General features: G+C 44.0%; 1 protein-coding gene across 3 annotated transcripts; it reads right to left on the bottom strand.

The window, feature by feature from the left end:
* Nucleotides 1–6,747: 6,747 nt before the first annotated feature.
* Nucleotides 6,748–10,972, bottom strand: LOC124683085 (GTP-binding protein ERG). Of its 3 annotated transcripts, none has more exons than XM_047217659.1 (9): nt 10,466–10,972; nt 9,838–9,927; nt 9,316–9,461; nt 9,042–9,200; nt 8,895–8,961; nt 8,069–8,176; nt 7,846–7,985; nt 7,491–7,607; nt 6,748–7,282 (listed from the first exon to the last, which is right to left on the bottom strand). In XM_047217659.1, the coding sequence occupies exons 1-8, from the start codon at nt 10,970–10,972 to the stop codon at nt 7,508–7,510; spliced, it is 1,317 nt and encodes a 438-aa protein (XP_047073615.1). In that variant the 3' UTR covers nt 6,748–7,282; nt 7,491–7,507. The 3 variants fall into 3 exon arrangements, with proteins under 3 accessions (XP_047073615.1, XP_047073616.1, XP_047073617.1); XM_047217660.1 differs by having other exon boundaries at nt 7,496–7,607; XM_047217661.1 differs by lacking the exons at nt 6,748–7,282; nt 7,491–7,607; nt 7,846–7,985; ... (1 more) ...; nt 8,895–8,961; nt 9,042–9,200 and having other exon boundaries at nt 9,333–9,408.
* Between the last annotated feature and the right edge of the window lie 8,389 nt (nt 10,973–19,361).

Genomic DNA, 19,361 nt, shown 5'->3' with positions numbered 1-19,361 from the left:
AAAGAGTTTCAACGAAGTCATAGTTATTACATCCAAATTTTAAAAAGTCTACATGAAAATAAGATAGTATTCCTCTAGGCATGGTCTTCATGGCCAGCCAATTCCCACTGATACTCAATCAGATCCGTCTGCAGCCGTTTGCATATGTTGTCGTCAGTGACTTCTACATTCATATGCAGATAGTTCTCCCAAGATAAAGCCCCTAGGGAGTGGCGCAACCAGCTCATCTTGAAATTCCAAGTGGTTCTCATTGCGGCCATCAGGACGCTCGTTCTCAACGATCATGTTGTGCATGATCACGCAACATGTCATCACCTCATGCATGGTCTTCAGCGACCATGTTCTTGCCGGGTGACGAACAATTTCCCACCGAGCTTGGAGCACACCAAATCCGCGCTCCACATCTTTCCTGCAAACCTCTTGCATCTTGGCAAACCTCCTCGTAAGTTTGGATTAAGGACATTGTACACCATTATGGTCCAGTCAGGGTAGATGCCATCAGCAAGATAATATGGCTTATCATATTCATTTCCATTGACCTCATAGCTCACCCGGAGAGATTTGCCTTGCATGAGCCTGTTGAAAACCGGTGATCGGTGCAACACATTCATGTCATTGTTGGAACCGGCCATGCCAAAGAATGAATGCCAAATCCATAAATCTTGAGATATGACATCTTCAAGAATGACAGTCCGTCCCTCCGCATGCCCGCTGTACTCACCCTGCCATCCAAATGGACAGTTCTTCCACTTCCAGTGCATGCAATCTATGTTGCCAATCATTTCTGGGAACCCTCTAGACTCGTTGATAGACAAGAGCCGCCTTATATCCTCAACATTTGGCTCCCTACAGTAATGTTGTCCGAACACGGCAATCACGGCTCGGCAAAACCTGTACATGGCCTCAAGGCAGGTGCTCTCACCCATTTGAAGATACTCATTGAATATATCAGTAGCCATTCCATATGAGACCATGCGAATAGCCGCGGAGCATTTTTGGTAGGAGGTGAAGCCTAACGCACCTGTTGCATCGGGTCTGCATTGGAAGTAGAGGTCGTAGTGTCTGACGGCCCGGAGAATGACCATGAACAGCTCCCTTGGCATCCTGTACCGGCGCCGGAACATTTTTTTCCTTGAATACCGGATCGGTGAGGTGGAAGTAGTCCTTGTGGACTCGGAGCTGCCCTTCCACTCTGTTGTGCGGCAGGTTTTTTGAACGGCCCTTGACAGAGCCCCGGTGCACCGGCCCCTCATTTAAAGTGAACTTGTGGATCATGGAGGCCGCAGTAGTTCACAATATCTGCGTCGACTGATCGGACTCCTCGTCGGAAGAGGAGTCAACGACCTCCGCGTGGAACTTCTCCAGCATCTGCCACATGTCCATCTGCGTGGGTACGAACTGTGGATCAATGGCCGCGCACAATAGCGCCGAAAACAGGACAAGAAACCTACCGGCGCAATTGACCGAACAGGTCATGGGTGACGCGGAAGGCCGGCACAACCGGCAACGTTTAGCCCCAAAATAGCCGGCAGGTACGTGTCGGAGCCAACCCCGAGTACGATCCTGCTCTCCCGCGCGGCGAGAACTAAGCCGAACAACGAGTACTGCGGCGCTGCGGCGGGACGGCAGCGGGTGGGGTTGGGGTGGTGGCGTCGCACTAGGGCAGCAAAGATATGGGAAAAGAAGCAAATCGAAGCGGTCGATTTCCCTATCCTGACTTGCGGGACAGGGTAGGAAAAGGAGGACGCTCGGCGTGACCGCGGAGCGCCCGCGGAGACGTAAACCTAACGCATATTTGGGCCAGGTTTACGTCGCCGCGGACGGCCCGGTCACTTTGCGTCGGTCCGCTGGAGGAGGGTCCAGGCGCGAGATTTCTTTCAGGCGATGCATACAAACGCATGCTAATAGGCGATGTATAGGCGCGCCCCGCTCGCTCGACCCGCTTTCGCGCCGCTCACCCGCGTTGACTCGCGCGTCCGTCGCGTGCGCGGCCCCCGTTTCTCCTCCCGTTTCCCTGGCCTCGCTCGCTTGCTACTTCCGCGCCGCTCGTGTCGCTTGCTCAGCCGCCCGCTTGCTCGCCCTATTGCCTCGCTTGCTTCGTTGTGCGCCTGCTGCTCGCTCGCATGCGCTGCGTCGCGCGTTGCAGTAGTACCACGCCCCACTTGGCCGGTACAACCGGTCCTTTTTCAACAGGTGGAAAACGTGCTGAGCTTAAAATGGAGTTATCTTCCGTGAGCTTTCTTCTCTCTCTCTTCACTAGCTCTATTCCTCCATTGTTGATATTTTGTGTAAGTTTACAATCTATCTCTTCGTTCAACGATTCGTGTATCTATTTGAGATAAATATAGAGGAGATCTAGATTCACTCTTTGACCAATCAAAATCATCGCTTTGTTAGTAAATTCTTAAGATCTAGATTTTGGAAATTTTGGTGTTCTCCTCTTTATTTTTCCTCTCTTATTTTCTCAATAGGTTTAGTAGTTTTGTTGGAATTTAAGAGTGAAGAATTTGAGCATCTTAGTGTTGTTCTTGCTATTGCACTTGGTGCATCGGTTCGAGTTCTCTACGGTAGTATGTGGAGGTGAAATTTTGTGAGATATTCACTTCGAGAGCTTGTTCCCGAAGCTTGTTCCTTTTAGGTCTTTGGATTCTAGATGGCTTAGTGGTCTTTGTGGTGTTCTTGGGATCTCCAATTAAGTTGTGGAGATTGCTCTAAGTTTTGCGCGGGTTCGGTGACCACCCTCAAGGTTCCATAGTGGATCGAGTACTTCCCTTTTGGTGAAAGGCTCGAGGAAAATACGGTGAGTCCTTTGTGGCGTTTGGGAAGCATTGTGCCTCCACACCACTCCAACGGAGAGTACCACTCGCAAGAGTGTAAACTTCATGATACATCATCGTCTCCGCGTCATCTTGGTTATTTCTATACCCTAGCTCTTTATGTATGCACTTTAGTTTGTGATAGCCTTCGTGCTTGAAGTTATTTATCTTCCTATCATATAGTTACTTGTCTTGCTTAGCATAAGTTTTTGGTGCATATAGGTGAACCCTGGTTATATAGGTTTTGTGCTTGATAAATTAAACACTAGTTTTATTCCGCATTTGTTTAAACTTTGATCGTAAAAGTTTTAAACCGCCTATTCAACCCCCTTCCTCCTCTAGGCGGCATCTGTGTCCTTTCACATGGATTCTACCCTCTTCAGAAAAATAAGGTACCATCTCAACGAGTTCAGTGCAAGGAACATGCCCCTGAATGCTAAAGAGTCGATCAGTTTGAGACACTCAAGCCTTAGAGTCACAACTGAGAGGGCTTTTTCTGCTTTGAAGAATAGGTTTAAGATCTTTGATCAAAAACCCTTCCACACTTACGAGGCTCAAGTCAAACTAGTACTTACTCGTTGCATTCTTCACAACTGGACCTTAGCTTGGGGCCAATATGACTACTTCCCACAAACTGTTGTGTCTGGACAAGTTGAGACCAGCCATAGCGTGAAGCAACGTGACAACGAAGCCTGAAAGAAAAAGAGGTTGGAGTGTCAGCATAGAGGTAACTATGGGCAAATGCAATGTAGCGGGACAGAGGAAATGCCACAATCGAAGAAGAAGAGATGAAGAACAAACTCCCCTATACTCCCCCTTTGCTGAACTCCTTTATGATTACCGTTGTATTGTAATGTTAAACACCATTCATAGTATCTAGGGACTATGATTATGAATTGTCATTTTTTTCCAGTCTTAGTAGCTAGGGATTATGCTAATGAACTGTCATTCGTAATAGTTAGAGAATCTGCTTATGAACTGATAAACTATATGATAATATCACGAGTAGAGAGAAGACGTGACCACAACCATTGCCTGGATGGCACCAAACATCCAATATTGCATCGTCAATGCCATTTGGGCTAGACTGCAAGTAGAGGTGTAAATGGTACTGATAATCTTCGCTCTGAATCTGCATCCCTTTTTAAGGATATGGTATTCACTTTTAAAATCTGCTGGATATGGATGCAGATGCGGATATTGGTCAAGAGGATATCCATTGGATATGTAGCAGATATGATATTGATAATGTTTGATAGATATTATCTGATATTTTTGTGTATTATCCGAGGTTCTCAAAGAGGATAATTTGATAAAATAATCCAACCCCAAATGTCTAGACAACATAGTTAGTTTATTAACCCAACTATCTATGCTACTTGCACGTACCTTTCTTTATTATATGAACAAGTGTGCAGGTTTGGATATTCTAATGTTAAATCATAAAAGAGATGTAATTCTTATTTTATTTATATATTTCTCAACCATCCCCTTTCGATCTGAGTTCGTTCCATATTCACAATCCTATATAATTCATATTTAAATCCGCATCCGATCATTATCTGCTCCGATCCAAATGTACTATAAAAATATATAGTAAAGGATATAGAAATAGAAAAATCCAATCCCGTTAAAATCCCTAACCGCAAGCAACCAATCACCAGAATTTGGCCCTAGTGATGCAACCCAAACTAACAAACAAATCGCCAAAATTAGCCCTAAGCTCGTTCCAAACGGGCTAAGAGCATCTTAACAGAGCTCGTAAAAAGCCGGAAACTGTAAAATAACTGCAAGTATACAGGTTCATTTCGTGAAAGGGCGCATAGTAACCGTAAACAAGGCCAGCCTGAAAATTTTTTATAGACCCATCCGGAAGACGCAACTCAACCCTTACTAGTAGGGGTCGAAAGGCCGAACGGAACGTGAATCCATATCTAGGGCGCGTGTAAGGTTCAGCCCGACCAACCGCTCGCTCTCTTCCCACTTCTTCGAGCTGCCACAAGATTCAGCCGCCATCGCGCCTCCCGATTCGGCCGAATTCGCCGACGTGGAGCTCTGCTTGGTTCCCCGCATCTCGCCCGTGTCTCCTCCTTCACCTCCACCGCTCGCCCGCGGCCGAGCCGGCCGAATTGAGGATGAGCCGAGTTCCCCGACGCTGATATGTCTGATTCGTCCTCCTCGGACGATTCAGACCTCGGCGACCTGCTCCGGGACGATGACACCGAGACCGCCATCCTCCTCCTCGCCATCAAGGAGCTGGAGGACCAAGCGCATTTGCTGAATCAGCGACGCGGCTCGGTGATGGGACGCTACTACATCCAACGGAATCGCCTCCTTGGCAACACGCAACTATGGGATGACTACTTCGCCGAGATACCTACCTATCCGCCCATCTATTCCGTAGGAGGTACCACATGCATCGTAGTTTGTTCATCACAATCGTCAAGGCTTGCGAAGCAAACTCAAATTACTTCAAGCAACGTAGAAATGATATCAGCCATGGGTTTTAGCGCCTATCAAAAAATATGGGCTGTCATGAAGGTGATTGCGTATGGCATCTCTGCGGATTACACCGATGAGTATCTTCGAATTCGTGAAGATACAACCACCGAGTCTGTGTGTAGGTTCGCCCGGATGATTATCAAATTGTTTGGTCCAACGTATCTTCGAGCCCCCAATGAAGATGACACAAAAAGATTGATGAAGGCAAATGAGAAAAGGGGTTGACCTGGTATGCTTGGTAGTGTTGATTGTATGCATTGGACATGAAAAAATTGTCCCAATGCATTGCATGGAATGTACTGTGGGAAAACCAAAGATCTTACCATTGTACTTAGGCCGTGGCATCACATGATTTGTGGATTTGGCATTGTTTTTTTTGTTTGCCGGGACACTCAATGACATCAACGCTTTATATAGATCCCATTTGTTTGCAAACTAGCAACCGATGATGCACCCACATGAAACTATAAAGTTATGAATAATGAATATACAATGGGATACTATCGGTATTTATCCGGACCGGGAAACTTTTGTGAAGTTCATGAAGGATCCCAAGATAAAATAGAAGCTCATTTTGCCAAAGCTCAACAAGCAACCCACAAAGACATTTAGAGAGAATTTGGTGCTTTGCGAGCTAGGTTTGCTATTGTTCGAGGGCTTGCTCGGTTTTGGAACAAAAAAACCCTTGTCAACATCATTACTTGTTGTGTGATTCTTCACAACATGATCATCGACGATGAAAGAGGGTTAAGTTTGTCATGTTTCTATGACAACGTAGCCACCCGAGTGCAACCCCAAAGGAATCCCGATTGCATTGAAACTTTCCTTAAAACACATGGACAGATTGAGGCTGCCAATACTCATGCTCAGCTCGTTTATGATCTCAAAATGCACCACTTCAGGCTCCATGGCCGTCGGCAAACATGATACTATCATTTCATTCATGTATGTGTGAGATGAACCATTGTTGAAACATTTATTTATTTGTTTTATTGTTTGAAACTATTGTTGTAATTTGGTTGAGACATTCTTTCATTTGTTGTAATTATTTAGATGACTATTGTGTGCTCAAGACTATTTATTTGATTATTTATGACCGTGATCATGTGAAAACCCCTGATTTTACGAGTTCGGAAGTTGTTGTCACGGAACAGAGCCCCACAGACCAAACATGTAAAACAGAATATCTGTTTTACCAAATCGAAAACACATTTTCAGAAAACTGAATTACAAGTTTCCGGTTCGGACTGAATTACAAGTTTCCGGTTCGGCCTTTTACAGGCTCTTGTTAGAGATGATGCTCTAATACATATGGAGCTTGTCCCAGTGAGCCAAAAATCTGCCCTAGCTACCACACATATGGAGCTTGTCCCACTGAGCCAAAAATCTGCCCTAGCTACCACACACCCTTAGGTTCTTCCTACTGTTGTTCCGCGAAAATTTCCAGCAAATCAACTCATAGTAATTCTGTTTTTTTTTCTTCAAAAATACAGAGTAATTCTGTTTTAGAAAGTAGAATTTGACAAAAGACACAACCCTAGATGTTTCGTTGTTGCCCTTAGATTACATAAGTGTGTCTATCAGTGTCAGGCCCAGGAACAACTTATTTGAACTACAAATCTCAATAACCAAATACAGGTAGATATATCCATATCACAGCATACACTCGGCCGTGCGGCTCGCCACTTTGCAAATTGTTGTCCTTGTCTGTGTGCTACATCGTGCTAAATATTACTATCAAGCAATCTTGTACTGAAAATCGCTGCTCGCATCTGAGTGCTGATATATAGGATAGGTCCCTTGATTCAAAGTGGATGTGCCATCAAAAGTATTCAGTGCACCTGATTTATCCAATGTCCAAACATAGGCTCACGCAACCAAATGTCTCGTGAATGGGGGCCATTCTGCCAGCACTGCGGTGCAGATCTCAGTTCGGCAGCTGTCTGTCTATACATGAGCTACAACTGCACAAAGTAACATATATTAATTGCGACAATGTGATCAAGCATTGAATCATAAGAACAATGGAGACCAAGATAACTAAAAATATAATTCAGTTGGTGTTTTTAAAAAAAGTGAACTGCAATCCTTTTGAATCTTTCTATCTCTCCTACTAAAGCTGCTAAAATACTGAAAAAAGAGGGTAAACAGAAAATAAAACGGGGAACTCACACAATCTGGTGATCTGTTCAAGAATTTCTCTTCTTAGCAACTCTAACTTGGAGCATCAGATGGACATCTCTTTTGAATATGGACCTCAACTCTTCATTGGCTTCAATACCGATTCTCCTGAAACGTTTATTCCAAAACAGAACATTAGTATCAAGCAAGGACAAGATTACATTTGATTGTAGGTGTAAACTGAATAGGCCCTACACTACAGAGGCCAACAAATTAGCATGAAACACGCACAAGAATAATTCTCGTGATACATCTAACTGGAGATATAAAAAAAGAAAGGCACTTCATCATAGAAAGAGCTTGTCATGCTAATACATGTGAGCATGTTTGCAAACGAGAATGTTACCCGATCTTAGAGCCATTTTTTCCAACAAGAATCTGCCGCTGGCTGTTCTTTGGTGCAATGAAGTGCTGTTCTATCCTAAGAGAACCATCTTTTAGCTCTTTCCAATCCATCAGACGATGCTCAATTACATACGGAATTTCCTGCAGAAACTCATATTTAGCAAATAATTCCATCTTATTCAACGATTGCTCAGTTCCCAAACAGAATTATTTAGAAGAATTACTTGGTGAATATGATCCAGCATCTTCTCCCGCACAACCTCCAATGATATGGTTTTCATGACTTCTTCAGTCATTGTGGTTGGCTCCTCATCCCAAGGTCTTCTCACTGCCTAACATAGAAGAGATAAGTTTCTCACTGCCTACACAGAAGAGATACATTTCTAGTATTGACAAAAAATGAGTTATTTCATCGTATGTTTCTATTTCGCAACTGACAAGCACCTAAAAGGCAATCATAAACTGTCATTAATGCTACTCCCTCTGTCCCAAAATAACTTGCTCAACTCTTTCTAGATACGGATGTATCTATAACTAAAATGTGTGGTATGTAGATAAAGTTGTGCAAGTTATTGTGGGACAGAGGGAGTATTAGTTATCAACCAACAAAGCATTTCAGATTCAGTTTACATCAACAACGAGACACAAGTGAAGTTTTATTTTACTTCAAGTGAAGTGTCAAATCATATAAAATAAAGGTTATTTTGTTCAGTAACTTCAATTGGTCAGTTTTTTTATGGAACGGTGGGAGCAAGAAATACAAGCAGAGCTAAATGCTATATCTGCTAAAATTCTTTAAAGAATTATATCCCAATTTCCTAATCTCAAGCAGCTGCCTTCATAGGATGATAAACAGAACATGATATAGCCATTTCAATCTACACAACGGTACCCCTCCAACTATTTTGAAACAGAAGACCTCGGAATCTAACTTTCTTGAATCTCTGATATCTTCTTAATTTTCATTACAAGCATGTTTCCAAGTAAAGAGAATGCAGCTATTTGACAATTCGTGAACGTAAACTGAATGTTGGGAATATATTAGAATACCTGGTCCATCAAGTACTGAACAAGATCTTTCACTCCTTTGCCTTTTAGTCCAGATACCATGAAGTACCTAACAAACATTCCAAACAACTTTAAACAGGCATATGAAGAATGGAAGGCAATGTAAACTCCAATGCAGACAAGTGGTACCTCTCAAATCCAGGAAGATCTTCAAATTCCTTTGCAACTTGCAGCAAGTCTTTTTTGTTTTCCACTAGATCAACCTTATTCATGCATAATATGCGCTTCTGGTTTGGATTTACTTCGGCACCCAATCGTTTGATTAACTTTATTACTCGTGAATCAGGCCTGCATAAATGAATACATGGTCAAGTGATGTCCTTATAATGACCTTCTAATAATCCGAAACTTGAACATGAGAGGAAAACAAATAAATAAAACTGATGCGAGACTGAGTCTTTACATATTCAGATGCCTGTTGACATCAAACATGACTATTAGTAAATCGTAGAGGTTCACTGAGCTCCAGGCACTCTCCACACGAACTGTGACATCCCTATGAGGAAGTCCATGGTGCCCTAACATGAGCCCTGGGGTATCAAAAAAGCACTGCAGAGAATTTTATCAGCTGAAAACAACTCAAACTTCAAGAAAATTTTGAACACGGTTCTGGAATGCATTTTCTGTAGCAGGTATTTAATTATTGGTACTAATATGTTATGATGAAAAAAATGCTTTACATTAAACTTATAAAATTCTTAATTTTCATAGAATAAACAGATGCAAAGAGCCAAAATCTAGTTGCGCTACTTATGTAACCGGATTTCTTATGCAGTCAGTAACTTGCTAGATACGATACAAGCACTAGATGGCATCAAACTCATTTCCAAATTCCAATTATTTGTCAAGGAAAATTTCCCTTTTGAGGACTTGCTCTAATTATTTGTCAAACATAATACAAGCAGATATTTGGTAAAGAACATACTATCTGAGTTTTTCCTTTTGTGAGAACCCCCAAAATCTCATGAGTTGTTGTGTTTGTCTTGCGGGAGACTGCAGCCACTTTTGAGCCAACCTGTTAGCAGATATGAACAAGGAAACATAAGGCCCCACTCTACGAGAAATACATCCACAAGAAAGTGCATCATATTGGCAGGACTGCAAACATCAATTGAACCATTCCTTTCATTCCTGAACAGATGTCTTTGTAGAACTTCTACGATAGGAATACATGTTTAGAAAGAAGAAGAAGAAGAAGAAGAAACATTGCCCCTTATTGGTCTTGAATGGATCATGTTACTCTAGTAAGTAATAAATGACATCGGAAATGGGCAAATAGAGAGGTATATCATTGGTGCAGATTCTCTCCAAATCGTAGAATGACATGTAGCTTTTGACGGTCTTATAACAAGCTAGACACTCCTACTAAGTAAACCATGTCCGAACACTACTATTAGCTTGTTTCTATGCATTAGTTTGGAGTTTGGACAATTACATTTCCCATTAGTACCGAGCGACTGAAGGCTCTGCCTCCTACTATGCAACCCGAGTCATAAACTCTACTACTGAAACAAGCGTGGAACACATAACGCAAGAGCATAAATCCCACGTACCACGGTGTTGGTGAGCGACGACTTGCCGGCGTTGGGCGCGCCGACGATCCCGACGGAGAGCGACATCTGGTCCTCCTCCCTAACCTCCCCGGGCTCCTCCTCGTCCTCGTCGGGCGGCTCCATGGCCGCCTCGAGCAGCGCTAGCGCCACCTCCCGCGACCGCTCCTCCTCCACCGGGTCCTGCACCCGCATACCCGCATTATTCTCCCCAAAGAGCGCCTCGTCGGCGCGCGCGCGGAGGGACGGGTCGAAGCGGAGCTTCCGCAGCGCGGAGACGGGGTTGTGCGCGCGTGCGGCGGAGGCGGAGGCCGGGGCGGGGTCCGAGGGCGGGAGGGAGAAGTCGGCGCTGTTGAAATCAGCTTCGGGGGCGGCGGCGGAGTCGGAGTCTGAGGAGACGCCGGCGGCGGACGAGGAAGTGGAGAGGAGACGGAGGATGGGGGGAGGGAGGTGGGTGGTCGGGGACGCTAGCGTCTGGAAGGGGCGGAGAGCTCGGACGACGCGGCGCATGGCGGCGGAGGAGGAGGCGGCGGCGGCGCCCGGCGGCGGAGGGTTTAAGGTTCGTTTTTTGGAGAGATGCGGAGAGAAGGACGGCAGGAATGGAGCATGGAGGTGTGTAACGGGCTTTGTGGGCCTTTGGGTTTAGCAAGTCCGGATGTGATTGAGCCTTTGTCCTAGTTGGTTGCAGTTGGGGCAACATCTCAGAAATAAGTCATTTTGATCTCAAATCATTTTGATCTCAAATACGGCCCGATGGGTTTCTGAAGTCCAAATTGGCCTATATTTGTGATTCAGGTAAAACACACAAGAAGTCTAAAAAAAAGGTAAAACACACAAGAAAAGACACGAAATGATCACAAGATATACTTCCTCCGTGCACTACTAATTTTTTTTGGATGTTGATAAAGTAAACTAGATATATACAAACTAAAAAGAGTGAACCTGTACAATAAAACTAGACTAAATACAAATAAAAAATAAGTGAACTTATGAAATGGTTGAATATTCTCACATTTTTTATTGGAGGGAGTAGAATAGATAAATTTATATATTCATATCTCCTGAATCCCGAGAGAATACATGTGTACAATAATAACCCTAAATATATGTATACATAGATACAACTGCGTTGTCCATATTTTGTATGTCTAGGTTTTTCTTAAGTGTAACCTTTTTAAATTGATCAACTTTTTACATAAAATTAGCAGCATATGTGACAACAAATTATTATATTATGAAATTACATATAATTATGAATCAAGTGAAACTAATTTAGTGTCATAAATGTTGCCATTTTTTCTACCAAATTGGTCAAATTTAATAAAGTTTGATTTGAGACCGTTAAAAGAACACTTAAGGGAGTATGTTGTATTCCCGACGCATTTGAGTAGGATCCTTAATTGGGAGAAACCCCATCATAAGAATCCTATCACTCCCCCTTTGATTGTTACCGAAGTGCTTCCAAGCCCCGATAATTTTAAGCTAGTTTTTTCCTCACCGCTGCGGTCATCGTATGTCTGTTTTACACCTTGCGTCTTCCTTTTATTTTGCCTTTCTTCCATCAGCTAAATGCCACTTGGCATGGTGATTCCATACACAATCAACATGTTTTCATTTACCTCTCCATTTCTTCTACTTCTTTCGATCACACTTATCTTCTTATACTTCTCCATTGTGACTTAGTCACCATCGCTTGTCAATGTGAGGAAGAACTATTATTGTCAACGATAGTTCCAGGCGACAACTCCAATACAAGTTGAATTGTATATTGTGACCTCAAAGGTCTCCCAAATATCCGGCAATGAGAAGTAGTGGTAAGGCACTAACTTTAATCTTTAGTTGTAATTCTCATTCAGGATGGTTTATGTTGTCATGAAATCAACCACACAATCCGGAAATTGGAATGTGACATGTTATTACCTTAAGGGCATCAATTACTTGATTGAGAACACCTTGTTTGTATAATCTTTGAAGGCATACAACTCCTACAAATTTTAGCATGAAGTGCAGACATGTGTCTCACTAATAATATGGTTTAAAATATTATCAAAACCTATTGTCAAATGAACCAATACCGCCCACTCATTTTAGCGGAGAACAATAGGTTCAAGCATTCTTCACATATAACAAGTCATTTGTCTTGCCATAAGCCTAATAACTAGTAACATTCAAAGATATCATTGAACTGGTATCCATGTCCATCTTTCACCAAGAGAAAATTGCAATCAACCCGAAGCAAACTTTGATATGAATTATTTTTCTTGAAATCTCGGGCTCAATCTATACCACTTTGTTAGGATCAAACGCAACACAATGCACCAATAAACCCCTCTAATCTGTAGTGAATTTTAAGGACATCTTCTTTTTTGAGAAAATTCCACTAATCTATTGATAATCATCCATACCAGTAGAAAACAACCCAAAAAGTAATAAATATTATAAATAGGTCCATAGTCCATCTAGCGATGAATACAAATATTAGCACGAGAGGATTGCGAGCAGTCGTCCTCGCCCATCCATCAGCAGAGCTAGACAAAGTGGCGCAGTAGAGTTTGTTGTAGTAGACAATCGAGAAGTCATCGTGCTAAGATCTCAAAGGAGACCAGCACATCATAGCAACAACCATCGCCAAAGATGAGACCCGTAGATCGTAAGAGACAAACCTGAAACGACACACAAACATGAAAACCGACTGAAGCCCAAAAGATCCGTTGGACGCACAACTCCATGCCCCCTCGCTGGCACTAGACACACCACCGAAGTGAGGATAGAGTGGAGAGGGCCTTATTCTAACTTTAAGATGTAGTCGCCGCCTCAACATTTCAAAAAATACACCACGTCTCCAAGGCCCCAATTCCAACGAAGGGGAGCGGACTGGCCGCAACGCTGGCAAGGGGGCGGAATCAAAGATGGGTTTTAGAAGTCGCCTCATGATCACCCCTCAAATGCTGAGGACATATTCAAAAGACAAATTTCAAGATAAATAGCATAATCAAATGCATAAGTGATACAAGGATATAACATGGAAATGCCTCCAGAGTAAAACCACGCGTGTATGAGGCGATGTTTAAAATTATCAGAATTTGCGTTCTGAAAACACAGATCCAATATGCACAAAATTTGGAAGATAATAGACACACGAGTTAGCAGCACACTAACGTTTGGATGTCCAAATTGTGCGTGTACCAAAACTGCTCTGTACTTTCCTCACCCACCTCCTGGGTCGCTCTCGCGCGGGGCGGCTCCGGAGGACACCCATACCCTAGTAGAACCACCCCAGATCCCGGCCATCATGGCCGCTACTGCCGCCGGCAGCGGCGGCGGTGGCGGCGCCTGGCTGCTGAAGGCGGAGGGCTTGGCGGGCACCCCCGACACCTCCCCTGCGCGCGGTGAGGCGGTAGTTGTGGGGGTCGCATGGGTGCTGCACGTCGGCCCGTCGGCAGGTGCTGTGGTGCGGGCCCGGTGGAGCAAGGGTGCGGCGGAGGTCCAATAGGCGTCGGCTCGGGAGGCGTCGGCTTCGACTGTGGCTGCAGCACCGTTGTGCGGGTCGCGAGGGCCTGGTGTGGGCCATCCTGGGCCATCTCTGGGCTGCGGCGCACCGGCGCGCTCTCGCAGTGGCAGGGTGGCCTCCAGGAAGGCTGGTGGAGAGGCAGGCCGTGGCGGCGGCGCCCGGGCCATGGGGCTCTACCCGGCATGGTGCGTGTTGGCGGCGATGTGATCTGTCTTGCTATTCGGCCGCGTGAGGATGTGAAGGTTTCGGTTGCTTCGGGCGAAAGCCTGATCGCGCGGCTGTAGGGTTCGTTGCATAGAAAACCAAAAAATTCTGCCGCGAAGACAAATAAAACCAAGATCCAATCTATAGAAAAGCCAAGATCTAATCTATGAGATCGGAGCAACGAGAAAGAAGAGAGACTAACCCTCGAAGATCCAAAGCCTTAACGAGATCATATCTCGTGGTTGTTGTAGATGATCCTTCCGGTACTGCAATCCGGCAGCACTTCCGTACTCGATCACACGTACGGTGTCGATGACGTCCTTCCTCTCCCCGTTCCAGCGGGCAGCGAAGGAGTAGATCCCCTCGGAATCCCAGCAGCACTACGGCGTGGTGGTGGTGGAGGAGGAGAATTCCTGCAGGGCTTCGCCAAAGCCGGAGCAGGAAGAAGCAGGAGGGAGGAGAGGTGGCGGCTAGGGTTGGGTGAAGGGAGCCTGTGGCCGGCCACCCCTCTCCTCTATTTATAGAGGGAGGGTGCGGCCAGGGTTGCCCCCTTGGCCCACCATCTCCTAGGGCCGGCGCATGGGAAGGGGGGCAAGTCTTCCCCCTAGTTTTCCCCTTGGGATTTGATCTTATCTCTATGGGGCTGGCCGGCTGGGCCTCTTGGGCCTGATGCAGCTGGCCCATGAGGCCCCTGCAGAATTCCCTCAGCCCATGTGGCTCCTCTCGGGGTGGTGTGCCCACCGGTGGCCCTCTAGAACCTTCTAGAAGCTCTGGTCAAAACACCGGAACTTTTCCCGAACCCCGGAAGATGACTTCCATTATATGAATTTTATTCTCCGGACCATTCTGAATCTCCTCGTGATGTCCTGGATCCCATCCGAGACTCCGAACAATATTCGGTCTCCATCTCATATTCCATATCTACTATACAACATCGAACCTTAAGTGTGTCACCTTACGGTTCGCGAACTATGCGAACATAATCGAGACACCTCTCCAATCAATAACCAATAGCGGGACCTAGATATCCATAATGGCTCTGATGACCCACAAGTATAGGGGATCGCAACAGTCTTCGAGGGAAGTAAAACCCAATTTATTGATTCGACACAAGGGGAGACAAAGAATACTTGAAAGCCTTAACAGCGGAGTTGTCAATTCAGCTGCACCTGGAAACAGACTTGCTCGCAAGAGTTTATCAGTAGTAACAGTTTTATAGTAGTAGCAGTAGTGAAATAACAGCAGCAAAGTAACAAAGACAGCAGTAGTGATTATAGTAAACAGCAGGATTAAAATACTGTAGGCACATGGATGGATGAACGGGCGTTTCATGGATGAGAGAAACTCATGTAACAATCAAGGCAGGGCATTTGCAGATAATAATAAAACGGTATCCAAGTACTAATCAATCAATAGGCATGTGTTCCATATATAGTCGTACGTGCTCGCAATGAGAAATTTGCACAACATCTTTTGTCCTACCAGCCGGTGGCAGCCGGGCCTCTAGGGAATCTACTCGGAAATTAAGGCACTCCTTTTAATAGAGCACCGGAGCAAAGCATTAACACTCCGTGAACACATGTGATCCTCATATCACCGCCATCCCCTTCGGTTGTCCCAATTTCGTCACTTTGGGGCCTCGAGTTCCGGACAGCAATACGTGTATACAACTTGCAGGTAAGATCATAAAGCAATGAATATCATAATGAATCGATAACATGTTCAGATCTGAAATCATGGCACTCGGGCCCTAGTGACAAGCATTAAGCATAACAAGTTGCAACAATATCATAAAAGTACCAATTACGGACACTAGGCACTATGCCCTAACAATCTTATGCTATTAAATGACCAATCTCATCCAATCCCTACCATCCCCTTCAGCCTACAGCGGGGGAATTACTCACACATGGATGGGGGAAACATGGCTGGTCGATGGAGAGGCGTCGGTGATGATGATGGCGATGATCTCCTCCAATTCCCTGTCCCGGCGGAGTGCCAGAACGGAGTTTCTGGTCCCGAGACGGAGTTTCGCGATGGTGGCGGCGTAATGGATGGTTTCTGGCGATTTCGACTTCTCCCTGTGCATTTTTAGGTCGAAGGCGATAAGTAGTCCGAAGGAGGGCGTCGGGGGCCAGCCGAGGCCGCCACACACTAGGGCCGCGCGCCCCCCTCCTGGGCCGCGCCGGCCTAGTGTGTGGGGCCCTCGGGCCCCCACCTGGCTTGCCCTTCTGGCTCCGTCAGTATTCTGGGAAAATAGGACCTTTCGCATAAATTCCGAGGATTTACCTGAAAGTTGGATTTCTGCACAAAAACGAGACACCAGAGCAATTCTGCTGAAAACAGTGTTAGTCCGTGTTAGTTGCATCCAAAATACACAAATTAGAGGCAAAACAATAGCAAAAGTGTTCGGGAAAGTAGATACTTTTTGGACGTATCAACTCCCCCCAAGCTTAGCTTATTGCTTGTCCTCAAGCAATTCAGTTGACAACCGAGTGCGATAAAAGAACTTTCACGAACACATTTGTTCATATGATGTAAATATTCTCATGATATGGCAAGTACTTAAGGAGTTCATAATAAGATACATGCAAATAAAATCATCTAATAGCTATGTCAATCATGGAAAAGGTACCAACAAACTAATAATGAGCATCATGAATCATGTCTATCAGCGAGGATTGCAATGTTCATAGAATGATATGATAAAGTGGTATCTCGCTTGCCCATAATTGTACAGCAAAACATAAATGCTTGGGCACCTTTGAGGTTCATGAGAAGACTGGAAGTAGAGGTTATCAAAGATTAAAGCATCAAAGTTATACCACAATTAATCACATTTTGGGACAAGCATATTATACTAAGAATGACAGTTATGCTCTCAAGAAAGTGCTCAAAGAAAGGATGGAGACTCAATGTAAAAGTAAAAGATTGACCCTTCGCAGAGGGAAGCAGGGGATTAACATGTGCTAGAGCTTTTCATTTGTAAAACAGGAGTAAAATTATTTTGAGAGGTGTTTGTTGTTGTCAACGAATGATAGTGGGTACTCTAACTACCTCGTCAACCAGACTTTTAAGAGCGGCTCCCATGAAGGGCGTTATTTCTACCAGCAAGGTAAATCATCCCTCTTCTCTTTTGTTTACACACGTATTTTAGTTTTATTATGGATGACACTCCCCCCAACCTTTGCTTACACAAGCCATGGCTAACCGAATCCTCGGGTGCCTTCCATCAATCACATACCATGGAGGAGTGTCTATTTGCAATTTAAGTTGCTTACTGATAAATCAGGACAAAACATGTGAAGAGAATTATTAATGAAAGTTGATTAACTGGGGCTGAGAACCCCGTTGCCAGCTCTTTTTGCAAAATTATTGGATAAGCGGATGTGCCACTAGTCCATTATGAAGGTCTGTCAAGAGTAAATGACAAGATTGAAAGATAAACACCACATATTTCCTCATGAGCTATAAAACATTGACACAAATTGAGAAGCATTTTGAAGGTTTAATGGTAGCACATGAGAATTTACTTGGAATGGTTTGAAATGCCATGCATAGGTATTTATGGTGGACACTCGGAATAACTTGGTTTTCATGTGTTTGGAAGCACGAGCAGCGTTCCGGCTCGAGTACAAGTGAAGGCTAGCAATAGACCGGGAAGCGACAATCAAGAGAGCGATGAATCGTCATAATCATGCTTGCGACAAAATAAATTAACAGAGGCATAAAAGTGATACAAGAACTCTGAGGTAAAGTAAATCATTGAGACTTAATTGACATTTTGTTCAGTCATATGCATGCGTGAGCATGTGCCAAGTTGATTCAAGAGAATAATTCAGAGGAGGATACCACAATGTCATACCTATCTATGAATAAAGCAATGCAAGCAAATATTTATGACATGCTACTCATATTAATAAATTAGAGCTAATCATGAGAGATCATGAACTACTAGACTTTCTTAAATGACATATACCTCACATGAACCAACTAAGCATGCTCACATGGATGAGTATATGTACAAAAATGAAAACAAATAGAGTTCATACCAGCCTCTCACCACAATCAGATCGTCGTATATCGTCATTATTAATTTTTCACTTGTGTAGCTTGAATAATATGAAATGAAAACCACGCTCCAGCCACCGAAGACCATTGAACTCATAATGAACTTTACAAAACCAAAGAAGAACAGCAAATATTTTTGGTGTTTTCGAATTTGAAAGCAAGAGCAAAAGGAAACCAGCAAACAAAGCAAAATCTTTTTGGATTTTCTTATAGCAAACCAACGATAGCAAATAAATCAAGATAGAAGCAAGAAACTAAAATAAACAAGTGGTGAAGAGAAACAACAGAAATATTTTTGGTCTTTTTGTGTTTTAGGAAAGAAACAAAGAAAGAATAAGAAAATGAAAACTAAAAGAAACACAGAAAAGCAAGATGGCAGAAATCTGCCAAAACTTGACAGCAGTACAGTAATCGATTTTTAAGAAAATCTTACGCTGCTCAGCTCGAAAAGTGTTCAACTAATGAAAGTTAGATAATAACCTGGGGAACATGCACAAAAATTGGCAGCTCAAAATAACGTTCTGGCTGTGCGCACGAATTTTTTTAGTAACAGTCCAGAATCTGTTTTCAGGCAGCACTTCCCCAAATATCATCTTCCTCTCATTAGAAAACCACTCAAAGAGACTAAACAAGTATATACAAGTATCCAGCAACCATAATATGCAAAGAATGAGTGATGCTGGTATACCTCCCCCCAAGCTTAGGCTTTTGGCCTAAGTGGAGATCAACCCCAACGAGGGTCTGGGTTCCACGCCGGTGGATCATACTTGGTGTAGTCATAATAAGGTCCCGATGCAGAAGAAAAGCGTGGAGGCTCCTCATACCCAACTTGTTGTTGAGAAGAACTTGTTGCATCGGATGAGTCAAGGCGTTCCTCGGCCTCCTCCGTTCCGTCCCTTGCATGATGGCCATCTCCCTCTATGTATGCATTCAGTTCACCTTCCGTGACTGACCAATCCTTCCTGGAATCAAAGTTAAACAGAGCAGGTGCAGGCAATCCTACTAATTTTTTCAGTTTTCTTAGTTATTCTCCAAGTTTTCTTGTAAAATGTTATTCTGTAAGACAGGTTGCTCAAATTAGACGAATCAGAAATAAATTCATGCTTAATCATG

Source organism: Lolium rigidum, chromosome 1 (genome assembly GCF_022539505.1).
Source record: "Lolium rigidum isolate FL_2022 chromosome 1, APGP_CSIRO_Lrig_0.1, whole genome shotgun sequence".
In the NCBI taxonomy this organism is placed as follows: Eukaryota; Viridiplantae; Streptophyta; class Magnoliopsida; order Poales; family Poaceae; genus Lolium; species Lolium rigidum.
This window is presented reverse-complemented; position numbering and strand designations above follow the sequence as displayed.